Source organism: Osmia bicornis, chromosome 11 (genome assembly GCF_907164935.1).
Source record: "Osmia bicornis bicornis chromosome 11, iOsmBic2.1, whole genome shotgun sequence".
NCBI lineage: Eukaryota > Metazoa > Arthropoda > Insecta > Hymenoptera > Megachilidae > Osmia > Osmia bicornis.
The window spans coordinates 1,304,201-1,321,836 of NC_060226.1; the positions used below are offsets into that span (position 1 = coordinate 1,304,201).

General features: G+C 27.3%; 4 protein-coding genes across 6 annotated transcripts; 2 read left to right on the forward strand and 2 right to left on the reverse strand.

Moving 5' to 3' along the window:
- Positions 1-133: 133 nt before the first annotated feature.
- Positions 134-6,228, reverse strand: LOC114878567 (terminal nucleotidyltransferase 4B-like). Its single transcript, XM_029192506.2, has 8 exons — positions 5,582-6,228; positions 4,382-4,552; positions 3,764-4,121; positions 3,490-3,636; positions 2,857-3,050; positions 2,620-2,773; positions 2,384-2,519; positions 134-2,283 (listed from the first exon to the last, which is right to left on the reverse strand). Exons 1-8 carry the CDS (start codon positions 5,938-5,940, stop codon positions 2,084-2,086), a joined length of 1,719 nt encoding a protein of 572 aa, XP_029048339.1. The 5' UTR covers positions 5,941-6,228; the 3' UTR covers positions 134-2,083.
- A 443-nt stretch (positions 6,229-6,671) lies between these two features.
- LOC114878568 (solute carrier family 35 member G1) lies at positions 6,672-8,523 on the forward strand. Its single transcript, XM_029192507.2, has 2 exons — positions 6,672-6,938; positions 7,120-8,523. Exon 2 carries the CDS (start codon positions 7,122-7,124, stop codon positions 8,166-8,168), a length of 1,047 nt encoding a protein of 348 aa, XP_029048340.1. The 5' UTR covers positions 6,672-6,938; positions 7,120-7,121; the 3' UTR covers positions 8,169-8,523.
- A 989-nt stretch (positions 8,524-9,512) lies between these two features.
- On the forward strand, positions 9,513-11,730 carry LOC114878580 (transport and Golgi organization protein 2). 2 transcript variants are annotated; one of them, XM_029192542.2, is made up of 5 exons: positions 9,519-9,917; positions 10,118-10,406; positions 10,718-10,958; positions 11,092-11,310; positions 11,387-11,730. In XM_029192542.2, the coding sequence occupies exons 2-5, from the start codon at positions 10,262-10,264 to the stop codon at positions 11,595-11,597; spliced, it is 816 nt and encodes a 271-aa protein (XP_029048375.1). In that variant the 5' UTR covers positions 9,519-9,917; positions 10,118-10,261; the 3' UTR covers positions 11,598-11,730. The 2 variants fall into 2 exon arrangements, with proteins under 2 accessions (XP_046143791.1, XP_029048375.1); XM_046287835.1 differs by having other exon boundaries at positions 9,513-10,406; positions 10,718-10,754.
- LOC114878569 (Fanconi anemia group D2 protein homolog) lies at positions 11,612-17,272 on the reverse strand. 2 transcript variants are annotated; one of them, XM_029192508.2, is made up of 16 exons: positions 17,022-17,272; positions 16,581-16,955; positions 16,185-16,458; positions 15,749-16,108; positions 15,318-15,678; positions 14,822-15,255; positions 14,639-14,730; positions 14,376-14,550; positions 14,044-14,301; positions 13,633-13,966; positions 13,224-13,539; positions 12,945-13,151; positions 12,560-12,857; positions 12,271-12,488; positions 11,958-12,166; positions 11,612-11,876 (listed from the first exon to the last, which is right to left on the reverse strand). In XM_029192508.2, the coding sequence occupies exons 1-16, from the start codon at positions 17,176-17,178 to the stop codon at positions 11,757-11,759; spliced, it is 4,188 nt and encodes a 1,395-aa protein (XP_029048341.1). In that variant the 5' UTR covers positions 17,179-17,272; the 3' UTR covers positions 11,612-11,756. The 2 variants fall into 2 exon arrangements, with proteins under 2 accessions (XP_029048341.1, XP_029048342.1); XM_029192509.2 differs by lacking the exons at positions 11,612-11,876; positions 11,958-12,166 and having other exon boundaries at positions 12,389-12,488; positions 12,639-12,857.
- Between the last annotated feature and the right edge of the window lie 364 nt (positions 17,273-17,636).

The window sequence follows — 17,636 nt, forward strand, 5'->3', positions numbered from 1 at the left end:
AATTAATTGTTGTTATCCTTTACAATCAATTAATTGTGTAATTTATTATTTACTCTCTTATAACATAAGGTTTGAAAAAATAATGTAAATAATACTGACAATTGAAAAAAAAAACCAATAAAAATGATAGAAAGAAACCTGTTATTATTGTTTATTAAATTTTTAATACTTACACATCTTTTAATAATTTCTGAAGATAGACAAACACAAATCATAAGTTATTGATAATACAATTTTATGAAAATTTGATCCCCAATTAAAAAATTTGCAATAGTTTTCGCAGACTAGTTAGCTGTAATAACAACAACAATAGTAATAATAATTACATGTATAGCTTTAAGAATTTATAAGATCCATATTTTACTGTTCACATACGCACACACATCATACTAATTACAAATCGAATCACAGAGCTTATAATAAGAATTTTGAGGCTTTCGCGGCTCGGTTTATTACAGCTAATAACTGTTTGAGGCTTTCGTTTATAACCATTAAACATTATTAACTGTCAGAGCTTATTGGAGCTTATAATAGTATTCATGAACAACGTTTCATTGAATAGTATATAGAACACTCCGCATGTGTTATAAAATTTGCAGGAAAGTAAATACTATCGTTTTTTGCTGTTTCATTCGAATTTAATAGAAGACACCGTTTGAACTATATTACAACCTGTATTAACACAAAATGCAATCTAGATAAATATTCTTAATCAGTAAACGCTTGCTATAATAAACGCAGTCGTTTCTGTAGTTAATTTTAGAAATAAAAATTTACATTGAAAAAACGGAATGTAATTTTTAATAATAAATTAAATATAAGATAAATTTTACAAATATCAAGAGTCTTCAATAATATAAAGGCCTTCTGCGTATTGTCATATACAAAATTTTTGAAATGTTGCTCAGTTTTTTAAATATTTAATACAGAATACGTTTAAATGCAATATCTGATTCGTGCATTGAATTCATGTGACGTTCTATCATGATGTATATGCTTACTATTAGTTTTCGTAATATAAAAATAATGTATTATTGTTCAGGGGAGACTAAAAATTACAAACTAGTGTTACGAAATCAGCAATTCTGTATAAAAAGTAAAGTATTACGTACAATTACAACTTGAAAGAACACGATGTAAAAATCTAAAATGTATTATATCATTTTTTATCGATGAGTTAGTATTTTCAAAAATATTTTTATTTAAAATTTCTTGATCATCAGCACACGAACTTATAGCTTTATTAAAATCCGAAAAATATACCAAAACATTTTCACAACAATATTGGACTTACATATTACAGAAAAAATAGATAATTCTCACATAGACATAGACGTGAATTTCAAATGATAAAATTATTATAACAAAATAGAAAAAAAAAAGATTTAGTAGGTAACTCTTAAACTTATGTTTCTATGTTTGATAATATATATTACAATATTTACAATAGGTAAGTTCCAATATCACCAATTTGTCTGCCACCCCTTTGTTATAAGAATATAATTCCATATAGAAAACTAAGTCTTTATCATCATTGTTAGAGCTTGTTTTATGGCTTCATGAAATCTTTAAGAAAACTGTACTGTAAATAATTTTTGTATATATCATTCATATCATATAAATGTATTACAATGATTTTATCGTGATTATGAACACAATTGCTATTTAAAAATTGCAATAAGCTTATAACCTTGTAAACCATAATTAGTAAAATATTACATTATTTTCTCAGTGTTACTTGTAATATGTGCAGGAATACGAAATGAAAGTAAAACTAAATCAATCTATATTACAATTCTGTACGTCTTTGGTATTTAAATTTTCGTACAGAATAAAATGTTTCTGGTGAAATGGAGAACTTAATTACACTGGGGCCACTTTCTTGTTCATATAAGAAAAAAGGGACATAGAGTTTTATCGACTCTATATCGTTATAGACACTGAGCCCCTCTGTACACTAAAATGGAAAGGATAGTTTAGTTGTGTGATGAAAGTTAATCCAGTGTCTTTTCACCACACGATTATGATATTGAGCTCTCTACTTAAGTGACAAACAAAGTCCAACATTATTTTGCACGTTTCATCACCGCACACAATCTCCTGTACCACGAGGTGTAATGCACTGTTTTTTTCGTTTAACGGTTTGTGACCTTGAACTTGGACTGTGGCTATTATTATTACTTCCATTACTATGAAGAGAATGTTTTGCCTTACTCTGTCCACTTATGTTGTTATTTATTCCACGATGATGATAATTTCCTCTAGAACTGTGATGATGATTGCCTGCAATAAATAAGAGTGACGCTTTTAAATACGTTAAAAAAGGGTAAGGTTAATGAAATGTAAATTTAGTCGCATTCTGAAAAATCTAAAATATTCGTACCATGAGCAGTTCCTTTGAATGGCTTTTTCCACTGTGAATGATGAGTATGTTGATTATTATATACATTTCTTTCCTTATTCCTATCTTCTCCCTTCCCCCCAGTATTAGGAGAATTTCCACGGCTACATTCGGAATCCTATTAATGTTAAAGTCGTATGTTAAGAACAATGATTAGTATGTAATTATTTTTATGTTTATAAAATAATTTATTAAAATTTATTAAAATTATTTTATACCGTATCGCTAGCTGGAGCAGATAGTGTTGATGCATCTGATCCAGTTGAACTTGACAATGAATCTACCTCGCTCAAAGGTAGTGGGAATGTTTCTTTGATCCATTTGCGGTATTCTATTACTTCATCTGTCACGCGAATTATTCTTCCTAATATACTGTATATAACATATTTTTTTAGAAAACGTTTGATCGAGTCGTGATGTGTACCGATGAAGATTAGATGTATAGATAATCTCACCTTACTTTATTTGCATCATTAACTAAAATATTTAAAGGACTGACAGCCTGTGATAGAACATAATAAGCCCAATCAAACGCATCTTTTACATACAGAGCACCGTAACTGCTACGACCTATATCATTTCCAGGTGTAAGCGGATCTTCTATGCATAATAAAGAAGGTCGATGACCATCAATCATATCTCGTTGAACCTATGAATCATACATATAAAATATAAAATTTAAATTATAGTATGAATTATTATATTGTATTTGTATATTTATTACACTAACAAATTTTCGTTCAAATATTTGTGTATTTATGTAAACATTATATTCATGTAGTCATTAACTTTTATCCCAAATTTTTAAATTTAAATATTTATTTTTACTTACTACTTTCTCATTTTGATTAATTAGTTTATAATTACTCCACGTGTTTAATTACTGTTATTATTGTTTATTGTTAGAATATAATAATATTCAAAAAATATACGCTGTTATGTTAGTAATGTTTACTTCATAAAGACATAGACTATTGTTCTTTTTTAAAATTCATAAATAACAAAATTCCTTTGATAACATCCAAATTATTAAATGAATTATATAGTATTTTATCGGACGTACGATTTCTTTTACGTATATACTTTACCTCTTCTTTTGATATGTAAGTACCACCATCTTTTACTCGAATTCCTGTTTTAACATAATTAAATTTCCTACCATATAATTCCAAAAATTCTATTAATAGCACCCCAAGATTAGCATTTGAGCAATAAGCATTTTGCCTGGGATGTAACTGAAATAAAAATTTGACTACATGGTAAAAAGATTAGTTGCTCACCTTTAATTTGCTAATATATTAAATTTAATAATTATTCCCTTTATTTAAGCACCAAAGATTTAAATTAGATTATTAATCTTACCTGTAAAAAACTGATAGTCATTAGTATTAAACTGTAGGAGGAGATTCCACCAGTAAACACTTCATTCAGGTCTCTTTGCAACAAGAATTGCTTTAATACCATAACTAGTTTCTCCAATACTGGATATCGTTTTTTAAAAGAATTTATCAATTCTGCAGACTTAACCCCATTACTCATATTAAAACTGATATCTACTTTAATTTCAGTTTCTTTATCAGTTAACTTAACAATCGGAACACTAGCTTTATCTAGAACTTTAATAGAGGAAGGTTCAGCAATATTTTGATCCAATAAAGCACGTTCCAGAGTACGCAATGGAAGATTTGTCCACATTCCTATTACTACTAAATCTATATCACTGCAAAAAGAAATAAATTCTATGCATTCAAAAAACATTTCACGATACACATAAAGTATTAACTATATTAGTTTTATTGCTTTAAAATAATTAGCATTACTTCAATGTGATAAGTTATTTGCGTATAGTAAATTGAATATTATATACATAAAACATTTACAGACATAGGAAACAGTAAAACTGATTTAAAAGCTATATATATCTCAGTATGAACACATAACTAAATACAATCTGTTTTAAATATGTACATTGATACGTACCTTGTAGGTAAATATAAACCAGTGCGAAAGCTGCCAAATACTTCAACCTTAGAATCTGGCCACAGATCATGTATTACTTGTTCTATCCTTTTGACAACACGCATTCGTAAGTTGTGCTCCTCATTAGAGGGACACATGTAAGAAAAAAAATCTTCAATCTCTTCATGTAATCTAAATACAATGAACAATTGTATTATTAAAAATATTTGACAGATATCAATTTATAAAGAGTTGTTTCGTATAAAAATATATCTAGTTTAATTATTTTGAGTACATAAATAATTTATGGATACTTATTAACGTCATTACTTTTTATAAAAAATCAATTCTCAAAACAATACATAATGATTTTCATTGTAATATATGATTATAAAATTTGTGAAAATAATGAAGAAATATATTTTTAAATTATTAAGTACTTTCAAATTCAATTGCATATATGCATAATTTATTAAATTATAAAGATAATTGATAGACTACTTATATTTTAACTTAAAAAGGAATATGAGTCAGAAGAATAAAATAAAAATAATCTAAATACACAAAATATTGAACCAAATAAAATTTTTAGAATCTTTTCAGATAAAAGGTATCTTACTAAATCTTAACAAACTTGGATGTACAATACTTCAGAAACGCAAATTATTGAAAAGCAGTGAAAATAAACTGACTGTTTGAAATAAAAACATGTATTATAAATATCATATTTGTTTGATACATAAATTCAAATTTACAATAAATATAATATTCCTGTATAATTTATAATTAACAATACTTCCAAATTGAAAAAATCATTATCTGGGTCAATTATTTAAAAAATAATAGATAAATTTTACAGTACGAGCAATATGAAATATTATACAGCCAAAGATAAATAATCATGTTATATAAACATCCACGTGTGTTTACAAAACCTTTATATTGGTAGAGATTAAAAATGCAACAAGAGAATTTGCGTAAATAGTGAAGAAAATCGAAATCACTTAAAAATATTCTGTTAGATCGAATTCATTCACCAAAAGAAAGTAAGTTCTTCTTTGCAACATTTCTAATTATAAAGGGACCTTGTTATACCCTATTTGTAAACGAGCGTGCAAGCTACATAACCTTAGTCATGCCCATATGGATAAACCATGTAAACCTTAATAGCTTAGTTTTTCTAACACAAATAATGAATCAAGGCTTGATGGCAAGACTTACCCGATAACCCCTTTTGAATAATGTTTATTGGGTACCCTCCACGGGCAACCGCCGTATTCGCCGACTAAGGCATCGTAATTGTAGTTCATGCCGTAAGTACTAGCACGATTATCACCTTTCCTACGTGATGGATTATAATAGCTGTTACAAGTATTAAGTTGCATTCGGTCCCCTGTACGAGAATTAGCAGAATCCAAAGATATAAAGTCCTGCTGAAGTTTCACTCCCATAACATTTGAAGACGAGTCGTTCTTCAGCGTTAAGATATCCAGGCCTTTCTCAGCTTCCCAAATGTGTAACCACAAATCCTTAGCGGGGCCGAACTGCTCCGGTTGATACCAACCGATAGTCGGATCCATTAAATAGTTCTCGATTCTGTATCTTACGATTAATGGTCCTTGTGCACTACACTATAATTTCAATCTTAATTCAACTTTAATTGAAAAATTGTCTGATTTATTGTAACCTGCGAACACTATGAAATTCATACATACAACCAATGAATAACAGTATTTTAGAAAGAACTTCATATACCGTGGAAGCCTTACTTGAACATAGAATAATACAGCTACCCGAAGAGCTTGCCCCTGCAGATGGCATTTTCACCATACACACTTGAAAATAGTAATTCTTGCTACAAATGGAGATAAAAAGTAGTTAAACAAATTTTCAGAGTACATACAAGTTGTTTAAAACGTTTTTGTTCATTCGATTTGTTTTAATATTTGAAATTTATAATAATAATAAAAATTACTAGACTATACGAAACATGATAGCTGTGGAAGTCGAACATGCGGGAACATTCGAATCTTCTAAATAAAAACAAATAATGCAAAGTACATATTTACAAATATTTAGATAGTAACTGTAAGATTAGAAATTTCTTAATAAACTTAGTAAACAATAATATTAACATTTATAAATAAAAAGTAATATTAAAAATATAACTTAATTATTACTTTACACTAACTAAGAAGATATTAAACATTCACTTGGAAGATATTAAAATATTTCAAATGCAGATTGCACAATTCGCGTATAATTTAAATTATACTAACATCGAATTTTTATTTATTCATATTTATTGCACAAATCGTTTGCCCTTCAATACGATCATGTCGATAAGATAAGTGCTCACTTCATACAAGTGGCAACGTGATGTTTCAATTAAAATAGTAATTGAAAAAAATGTAAGGGGCAGCATCAGTAGCAATGAACGAGAATGAATTATCAAAAGTTCTAAAATAATTTAGTCTTCCAAATAATTATAAATGTACTACTTATACCAATTATTTATTATATAATTTTACTTGTATATCTGTACACTGTGGTTAACCACTTATTAAATTTACGACAGGTAGGTTATTCATTTGTTAATATTAACAAAATCAGTTGTAGTACGTTTTTAGTATTTAAGTGATAATACAGTTGTGTTTCAAAAATAATTTTGCACAAACTGAAGCAAATTATTTTAATTTTTACATTGCTTATGTACTTAAGATATTTTAATATATAAATTTGATTTTTTTATCTTTCAGAAATGTCAGAACATGTTGAACTCCAGCATTTAGTTGATGCTGATGTTGAAAGTAATATAACAACACGACAGAAACAATTTTCAATTTTAATGTGCAAATCCTGCCCTTATCTTGGCCTAATATTAGCAACACTGTCATCATTATTTTTTTCATTATGCAGTGTCATTGTAAAGGGTTTAGTGGAAGTAAATCCAATGGAATTGGCAGCATTTCGGTTTGTGGGTGTATTGTTGCCAGCAATACCAATTGTGATATACAAGGGAGAACATCCTTTCCCAAAAGGACGTAGATTAATGCTAATATTAAGAAGTTTTGTAGGGACCACTGGCCTCATGCTAAGTTTCTATGCATTTCGACATATGCCATTAGCCGATGCATCTGTTGTAGTTTTCTCAGTTCCTGTATTTGTAGCTATATTCGCAAAAATATTTTTAAAAGAGCCTTGCGGATTATTTAACGTTATTACAGTCTGTTTAACACTGGTTGGTGTAATTTTGATAACACGTCCACCACTTATTTTCGGACATACTGTAGAATCACTTTCAGATGGACATGTAAAAACAGCACATGCAGATTTATGGGGTGCTGCGGCAGCTTTTTCTGCAACTCTTTTTGGTGCAAATGCATATGTTTTATTGCGAGCTTTGAAAGGTCTTCACTTTTCAGTAATTATGACAAATTTTGGGTCATTTGCTTTAATTCAAACAATAGTTATATCTTGGGCTATAGGTGCACTATGCTTACCAAGGTGTGGAACTGATAGACTTTTGGTTGTTGCACTCGCTCTTTTCAGTTTTGGGGGTCAGATACTATTAACTTTAGCTTTACAGATGGAACAAGCAGGACCAGTTGCAATAGCAAGATCAGCAGATATAGTGTTTGCTTTTTTTTGGCAAGTTTTATTTTTTAATGAAATACCCAATCCTTATTCAGTAGGAGGAGCAATTGTAGTTACAAGTTCAGTTTTATTAACAGGATTGAGAAAGTGGGCTCTTTCATTACCAGAAACATCTAATGTAAAAAAGTCGTTAGGTATTTTGGTAATGTAGAGTATGATTTGTAAAGGACAGAGCAAACGTTCTAAATGTATCATATCTTTATAATGTATCTTTGATTTAATTCATTCTTTTTTCACAAAAGTATGAATTATGATCTTTATTATGAACTTTTGTTATAAAACTTCCTTGATACATTCTCAAGTGTAACCAGAAATATACTACAATTGTTCAAGTTGTTTATTTAAATGTATTTATAAAAATAAATAATATATTTGGTCTATACAAATAGACTTTGAAAATTTTATAATACTAAATTATTTGAACTTTGTGACAGCAAAAATATCTCTATAAGCATGTTATAGATTCATCTAATAAAAATAAAGCTATCATTAAATATAAACATAAATGCTTTAAAATATTACTGATTATTTGTACTTAATATGCAATAGGTCAGAAACAAATTGAAAGTTTTAATCATATAAAATATTTCAACTGAATGAAACTTACAAATATGAAATTAATACAATGAAGATTTTGGTTTGTACGTATGGTCAAATAGAAATAGATAGCTAAATCTTGTAATAGAAACTCATTTGTAAGATTTTTATTTAGTTTCTGAAGAATGTACTTTTCCTTTAATATTATTATGTTCAAATTATTCCAAAGAAATACTTATTGTAAATTCTAGTCTAAAATGCAGTATTATATATATTGTTTATTATATACATATATACATATATACATATATAAGTTTTAATTTAATTTTGTGTATGTAAGTAATTGTATTTGATTTTATATAATGCACAAAATAACTTTTATGTACTTCGTTATATTGATAAAATGCTTCTTACATAAATACCATATTTTAATTAATATAAAGCATTTAAATAGTGCACAAAGATATGTATATATATATAAGATTATTTAACTTATAAAATATTATAAGTTAAAGAAAATACCGTCACGTTTTTTAAGATCATAAATTTTTCATCATTGTTAATACCAGTCATTTTAATAAACAAATTTTAATGAAAATAAATAATAATCTGACAAAATAATAATAGTATTTATTTATTTTTTTTTCGAACTGTTTCTGAATTTAATATCACATTATGTATGGAATTCGTATTGCTTAAAGTTCTGTAACAAAAATTTGTTCAACAACGAAACAATAATGTAATATTTAAATAAAATCTAATTTACGATATAAAAATTTAAGTAAATTTATATTTACCAATTATTACATATAGTATATGTATAATAAAGTTTGTTAGTATCATTAAGTTTATTCATTTCAATACTGAAAAAATCTTCCATATTTCGAATTAATAGACTTATGTAAATTTGTTTTTAAATTATCGTAATCATTTATCAAAAGTAAGTCTGAATTTCTGCATGTTCAGAACGAAATTTTTTAATTTGACCTGTTTATTGCATCAATTTCCTGTAGATGTCGATGCATAAAATGATTATAAGGAAATCATAAATATGTATTGTTCTTTCAGTTCGTTTTGGTATAAAATGCAAAACTTTTATATATATGTATTTAAAAATAAAATATACAGACATAATAATACGAAGTTCAAAAAAGTACTACATACATAATGATGTAAGAGATAATGTAAGAAATTGTATTGTAAATACTTGTAGATAAAAACATGTGTAATTATTGACGTAACAGAAACAGTGAAAAACATAATACTGTTATTAATTTCGTTTACTAATATTAATATTTTTAACAATATTACAAAAATTGTAATATATGGCATACCGTATTGATTTCGCAAAATAACGTTAAAGGTATAATATCAAATTAAATTGTAAAATGAAATTTACAAATTTTTAAGCCTTGAACAGTGTAATACATTTTTTTATGTTATTAATAATAATTCTAATCATAATTTGTGTGTTCATTTAAGAATAATATTTTTAGTAATATCAGTATTTTATGTAATATTAAACATCAACATAAAATATATATATTACTTCCTTGTCTTCAGTAATCAACATACTCACATTATCTTAATTTATGATTGAAAAGTACATAACAATCTTATCAATGATATATAACAAAGCTGGTTTAAATCAAACCTCTTCAGTGATATAGAGGGATACTGTTTGAAACATTTAAATGATTTAATTCAATGATGTGTATCTTATTTATTTATCGTAATCCTAATGCTACCTCTGAGTCCTATCGATTAATTTTGGCCTCAAATCGTGATGAATATATTAAACGTCCAGCCTTACCTGCCCATTATTGGAAAAATCATCCACAATGTTTAGGAGGTATGCTAAAAATATCTTTACCTAGAAGTAAATTTGAGAAGTAGTCAATTTTCTGAGTAAATATTATAATGTAAATTGTTACACAATTACATAAATTAATATTATTCTCTTATACCTTTGTATTAAAGAATTGTTATATTTTTGACACACTGATTTGTTATAATAATTGCATTTATCAAAATAAAGTGTTATATTTTTTTGTATTTATCATTACAAAGAAATAAGAAAAGCTGACTTCTTATTTATTAATTCTATTTTAATGAAAATCACTAATCCTACTTATAATTTAAAATAAAATTATAATTCATCAGGTACTGATATGGAACCTGGAAAAGAAGGCGGAACATGGTTAGCATTATCTGTGACAGGGAAAGCTGGCATTGTTTTAAATTTATCTAATGAAGCAAGTTTAACTGATATTCCAAAACAGGGACGAGGATTTTTAATACCCAATTTTATTACTTCAAATGATTCTGCAATATCATATTTGGATAAATTGTATAAAGAAAATGAAATGTACAATCCATTTTTTTTGGTTTTAATTAATTTACAGTATGTAAAAATAATTTTTGAAGTCTTAATAACCATAATGAATATAAATAAAGAATATATATTGTATTTATTAGTACATTATGTATTATTCAATATTATAATCTTGTAAATTAATAAGACATTGTTTATTTAGTAATGCAGATGTTCACTACCTCAGTAGCTCTATCAACTCAATGGGACCTTCTTCAGAACAGAATAGTATACTAGGGTTTAGTAACAGTGGCCTTGACGTTCCTTATAAAAAAGTTGAAATAGGAAAAAAAAGATTTAAAAACATTGTTAGCGATGCTAAAGTCTCAAAACAGACAGAATTAATTGAAGATCTTTTAACATTTTTGAAATCAGAAGAAAAGTATACATCATTTAAACAATTATGAGTTATGTACTTACTATTAAGGCACAAAATATAATATCTTGAATATTTACAGGCATTTACCAGATCCAGAGTTGCAAAAGCGAAATCGATCACATTATGAAGAACTCAGCTCAATTTTTGTATCTGCTGGGGAATATTCGACACGTACTCATTCTATAATATTAGTTAATGGAAATAATGAAATAACATTTGTTGAAGAAACACTTATGCCAGACTTAACATGGAAGCGTCAAATATTTAACAACTTAATGTGTAACTGTTGAAGTAAGGAACAATATTTATGTACTTAACTTATTATTAATTATATAAATAGTATAAAACGCGAAAAAGTATTGTAGTGTACGATATTTTGTAGATTATGTACAAAAATAATAAAGATGCATTATCATTATAAAATGCAAGTTTTCTATCATAGTCCATATTTAATCTTCATCAAGATCATCACTTGAATTATCACTCTCTAATATGTCTGGTGATACATCAGCTACATCATCAATAGCATCAAAACTTGATAAAGTAGTACTTGCTTCTGATGATAAATTCTAAAAGTATCAGTAACGATATGAAATATAACATTTGTAAAAATCATCCTAGATTGATTTTTAAAAGATTAACTAACAAACCTGTGAGAGAATTTCATGACCTTCTAAATTTTTGTTAACAAGATTTCCCATCCAAAAAGCAGCAGGACTGTTATTAAGAACTAACATTCCTTTCACACTATAAATTAACTTCTCTAATATAGATTTAGCTGCAGGGACATATTTTGTTAATGTAAGATCTTTCTTTTCTGCACTATCACAACATATTGTATGCAAATATCGCGTACCCCCTAAAACATAAATAATTTTATATTTAATACATATTATTTTTATTATGTTAGTGCTGTTATCGCATTTCGCATATTAATTATATTATGCGAATTAAAATTTATACCTTGCATCATTTTTAATATTTTAGTAACATCTTCCGTTTGATATTTTAAATTATATTCAAGAACTGGCATACCGAGACTTAAAAATGATTTCAATAAGATGGGCATATGCCTTATAAAAATTAATATGTTACTTTTTGTAGTTAAAGTTTTACATATTTGAACTAACTTCTGAACATTTGCCGCAACTTCGTACCATAATTTTATCCTTTTGGGATCACTAATAAAAAATTAATAATTTAAAATATTTATTCAATATGAGATAGTTTAAATAATGTAGAATGTATGTACTTATTGGTTAATGGAAGTGCTATTTTTATACCAGTAATCAGACCATCAAATATTTTTTTAAGTAAATAATGGAAGTTACTTCTTGTTATTGAAGGTAATCTACTTAAAGAATTTTGAGGCTTTTCCAATTTTGCAGTTTCATCTGGTAACCATTCTAACATTAATGTAATTGTTTTTAGCGGTAATGGCTCATTATCAATCCAATTGTTTAACAATTCAATTACTGCTGTTTTATACTGAGGGCTAGAATGCTTCTCCTCTGGCCATTCAAGAGATAAGAATCCAAATGCTATTTTTGCTAAAGATATTTTACAAATACATAATCATGATTTGTTCAAAATCCATGTTGATGTATAAATTATAAATAATGTATAATGTTACTTACCATATTTTTCCTTACTTTGTTTAGTATAAGATTCAGAATGTTTCATTAAAGATTTAGACACATTAATTAATGCAGTAGCTAAAGATATTTGTGTAACAATATCAAATAAAGATTCGAAATATTTGCAGCCTTCTGCAACAAGTTCTTTGCAGGATCTTAACATAGCATTACTTTCATTCACTTGACTTGCTAAAATTCGTAAGCCCTCTAAACAGAAAACAAATAAATTATTAAAGTATATAATTTTATGCAATTATTATAAAATTATTATAAATATACCTCTTAACAACACGTTATAAGTGACACTTTCAAATCCTTTCCAGTCAAAAATTTTTGTTAACAAACATAACAGTAATCTAGTAGCGTCTCTATTTTGACTATTACTGTCCGTTCTTAAACTATCCACAATGTCTTGCAATTTTGAACAAACTTTGGGTAATAATTCAATTAAATCTGTTATGAACTTTTCATTAGCATCATATTCAAAAACTCCTAGCAATTCTTTGACAATGAAACATATTTGCTTCACAGATATAATGTAACTTGTAGATTGTGATTTATGCATTTCTACTTTTACATCTAACAAATGTACTATCTATGAAAAATCGTTTCATTTACATGAACATTATTATAAGTTTAAATCAAATTAAATACAAAATAAAATAATAAGATGAATACATGTGCATACCGTTGCATCTAATCTTCGAAAATAGACTGGGTTTTTAGAACATATTTTAGACCCTAATTCCCAGTTTTCATCTTCATTAAAACTGACAGATTTCTTCTTAGGTTCCTTTTTTCCTTTTTTACTTTTTTTGCCTACTTTTTTCTCATTTTTCATAAACGGTGGTATCGGAAAATAATGAAAATAACTTGGAGGTGGCTGGTACTTTGTATCACACAATGAAAGCATCATGCTTAATTTACTTTGTAAATATATAAGATTATCTAATCTTTGTAATACTTTCTTTTGTAATAAAGGATCTTTTTGTGTAACAAAACCACTGATTACTTCTCGAAACCTTAAATTTGTTCTTATAATTTTTTTTTTTTTTAATTATTATTGAATTTCAGTTTACTTATTTGAACTTTAACTTACCAGTTAATACAGCATATTGTTAAATCCATTATATAATTTTCTGTAATATCAAAATGTTCTGGCATTAATATTGCACATCCTAAAAGAGAATTTATAGCATCCAAATCTCCTGTTTCACTTAGTTTTGTACAGCAAGTCCTGAGAAGTTTAAACGAAATTGGGACAATTGCGCCATGCTTTTTGTTTTCAAAAGTTAAAACATCATTTCTTGGTTCATGTTTTGTATTATTCAACCCAAATTGAGGTACCAATTCTCCTCTAGAAATAATATACAAAAAAATTACATTAAAATGTTGTTATAAACATTAAATTTAAAACTATAAATTGCATACCTGTAGCTTGTTTTATCGATCATATTTTCGTTAATAAATTCTTCTTCGATATAATCTTTAAGGTTTTCCAGAAACTGTTCATTAATATTTTGAGTTTGAGAAATAATACATGTTAACTGATCATAAAATAAAGCTTTCGACCTTGAACAAGTCTTCACATTATTTAATACCGTTTCTATAAAACAAACCAAAATTTGCTTTTGTAATGTATCTAAATCAACTAAATTTTAATACATATTTCATAAATACTTCATGATGCGTACTAAATAAATTATAAGCTGCATCAGATGTTTCTGCTTTTAACATCAAGTGTTTTATTGCCATAACTGCTGCTAAAACACCTTTACATTTTATTCTGAAAAGAAAAAAATCGTTTAGCTTAAAGAACTGCATACAATATTCATAATTACTTTAAAAGGAAATGCTTATATTTAATTAATACGTACAATGGTTTAAAATTAGACAATTGTTTTTGAAGTAATATGAATAAATCATTGCGTAAAGAGTCAGTTATAGAACTGGAGTTTGAACATAAATGCTGCAATAAATCATTTAATGTGCCAACTTCTTCTAAGCCTAAATTATCCATTTTTTCAAGTAAAATACGAAGATGATTACAATGCTGTGCTAAATATGGTTTTTCTTCTTCTGTCATTGCCATTTTACAAAGAAATGCAAGCGCATTTTTAACTGTTTGATCATTATCACCCATGAGAAATATAATCTTTTCTAGAATCTCACGTTGTTTAAATATATTTTCTTTATGACACATAAACTGTAAGCGTAACCAATGAATAGCAAAATCAATAAATACACGTTGATCTGTTTTTAATAAATTACTTGATATTTGCAATGCAGCGGATTGTAACTCTTGCACAACCTGAAACAAAATACTTTGTTATGTTTTAATGTTTTACAGTATCTTTTACGTTTATATTATACCTGTTTATAATTATTATATAATAAGTTTAATAAACTTATTCTATAAAATCCAGACCGTATATTTTGTTTAAACATAGTTTCAATATTTTTTTTCTTTAGCTCTGTTGTTGAAAATATAAGTAGTAAAAGAATGATATCAAATGGTTTTGGATCATTGGTAATATCTTTTATAACTGTGATAGCAGTATTTACTATATTTTTTGATGTAAACATATTCATTTTTAGAGTGTTGATTATATTCAATTGATTTTGATAACATTTTTCAACTTCTTCTCCAACAAGTGGTTGCATGTCAATATTGCGTAATATTAGTAATGTTTTTTCAAAAACTTCTGTATCAGTACAATCCTCTAACACAAAGCTGCAAAAATATTAATAATGTAAATCAGTAAAGTATACCTTTATACTGTGCTTTAAACAACTAAACATACCTTATAATAGCAGGTACCGCATTTAAGTTTACATTCGTTTTTAATAAATTTAATGTTTTTTCCTTGTATTCGTTTAAGTATTCCTTTCCAAGATTTAAATTACTCATACAATTTAATATTAAATTTATTAGTTCAGAATTTTCTTCCAAAACTTTATTTAAAATGTCAGCAATAGTTTGATGTTGTTTATCAGTTACAATATCAGGCAAGAACAAAAGTAATTCACTTTGAAACCATATGGGGCATGATTCTAAAAGTTGTTCTAAGCTACTAGTTAAAGCATCAGAATTAGTTACAACATCCAAAAACCGAAATTGTTGCAACAGTGAAAGAGCCCAAGGTACAGATTCAATGGAATCACTAAAAATGTATAAAAGGTTTTTTAAAAATTATAAGAATTATTGTATTCATAAAGTGATATAATTGTAAACCATACGCTATCAGCACAGCTTCATTAAGTTTAGACAGGAGACTACTGTATATTTCTGGATGCAGCTCTGAAACTTGTAATAAGATTTTTATAAGAGACGAACTGTGTAAAACTTTTGATACTTGATCATTAACAAACAGTTCCATATCAGTTAGTGCATTTTCAAGATTTTGTTCATTCTCAAAATATTTTTCCATTAAGGAAATTATCTTTTGTTTTTCATACTTTCTTGAGTTTAATAATTCCTTCATTTTCTTCTGAACCTTTATAATATCTGTACCTAAAATTTGATGAGGTTTATTATTAATATAATTAATATAATATATTCAAATTTGTATTTTAATAACATTAATATAACTTACAAATATAAAATTTAAATGACAAGAATTAAGAAATACTTACAAAGCAAATGTGGAGCAACTGGATTTAATTTAATACCTGATTCAGATAAAAATTCAACAAATTCAGATTTTATAGCAGGAACTACATTTGTATGACTCTTCGCTGTAACTAATAAATTTGTTGAACCATTTTTACAGTTATTATTTACAGATTCTTCCTGTATAATATCAGTATCATTTCGTCTTTTTTTTAAAACAGTAGATTCTGCCAAAGGAAGACCCAGGTCTTCATCACTTTCACTATTTGGTATATTAAAACTTAAAGATTTGCGTTTACGAGATAGTATACTATCTTGAAGTGTTTTACTTTTTTCTGCTTGTGTAAATGCTTTATCCTTATTTAAAAATATATCTTCATCTGATGATTTGTTTTCACCTATAAATATACCTTTTATTTAGTAATTTATTTTGATTTTAGAATGTTTGTTTGCTGTTAACTTACTTTCTGTTGACAACGTCTTTTCAGCTAATAATAAACTTTTACTTCTTGCCGGCTTTGCAGTTAATGATATATCATCAAAGTTACTTTGTGACGATGTTTGGCTTCCTATTAAGTTTTTGTGTAAACTACCTTTCAATTTTATCTTTCTTCTATCCATAATTGATATGTATAATTACTAACTGACTGTTTTATACGGAATCGCACATAACAACTTTTCGCGCGAAAATAGAATATATTTATATATAGATTTACGTACACTGAGTTGCATTGAACTTGTCGCAGTGAAGTTGGCTACAAATTCATTGACACATTCACGCCGCGTCGGTGAGCCGATGGGCGAGATCGACTCACCGACGCGGCGTGAATGTGTTAGTGAATTTGGAGCCAACTTCAGTGCGACAAGTTCAATGCAACTCAGTGTACACTGAGTTGCATTGAACTTGTCGCAGTGAAGTTGGCTACAAATTTACTAACACATTCACGCCGCAGCGTCGGTGAACCGAACTCACCATCGGCTCACCGACACGGCGTGAATGCGTTAGTGAATTTGTAGCCAACTTCACTAACACATTCACGCCGCGTCGGTGAGCCGATGGGCGAGATCGACTCACCGAC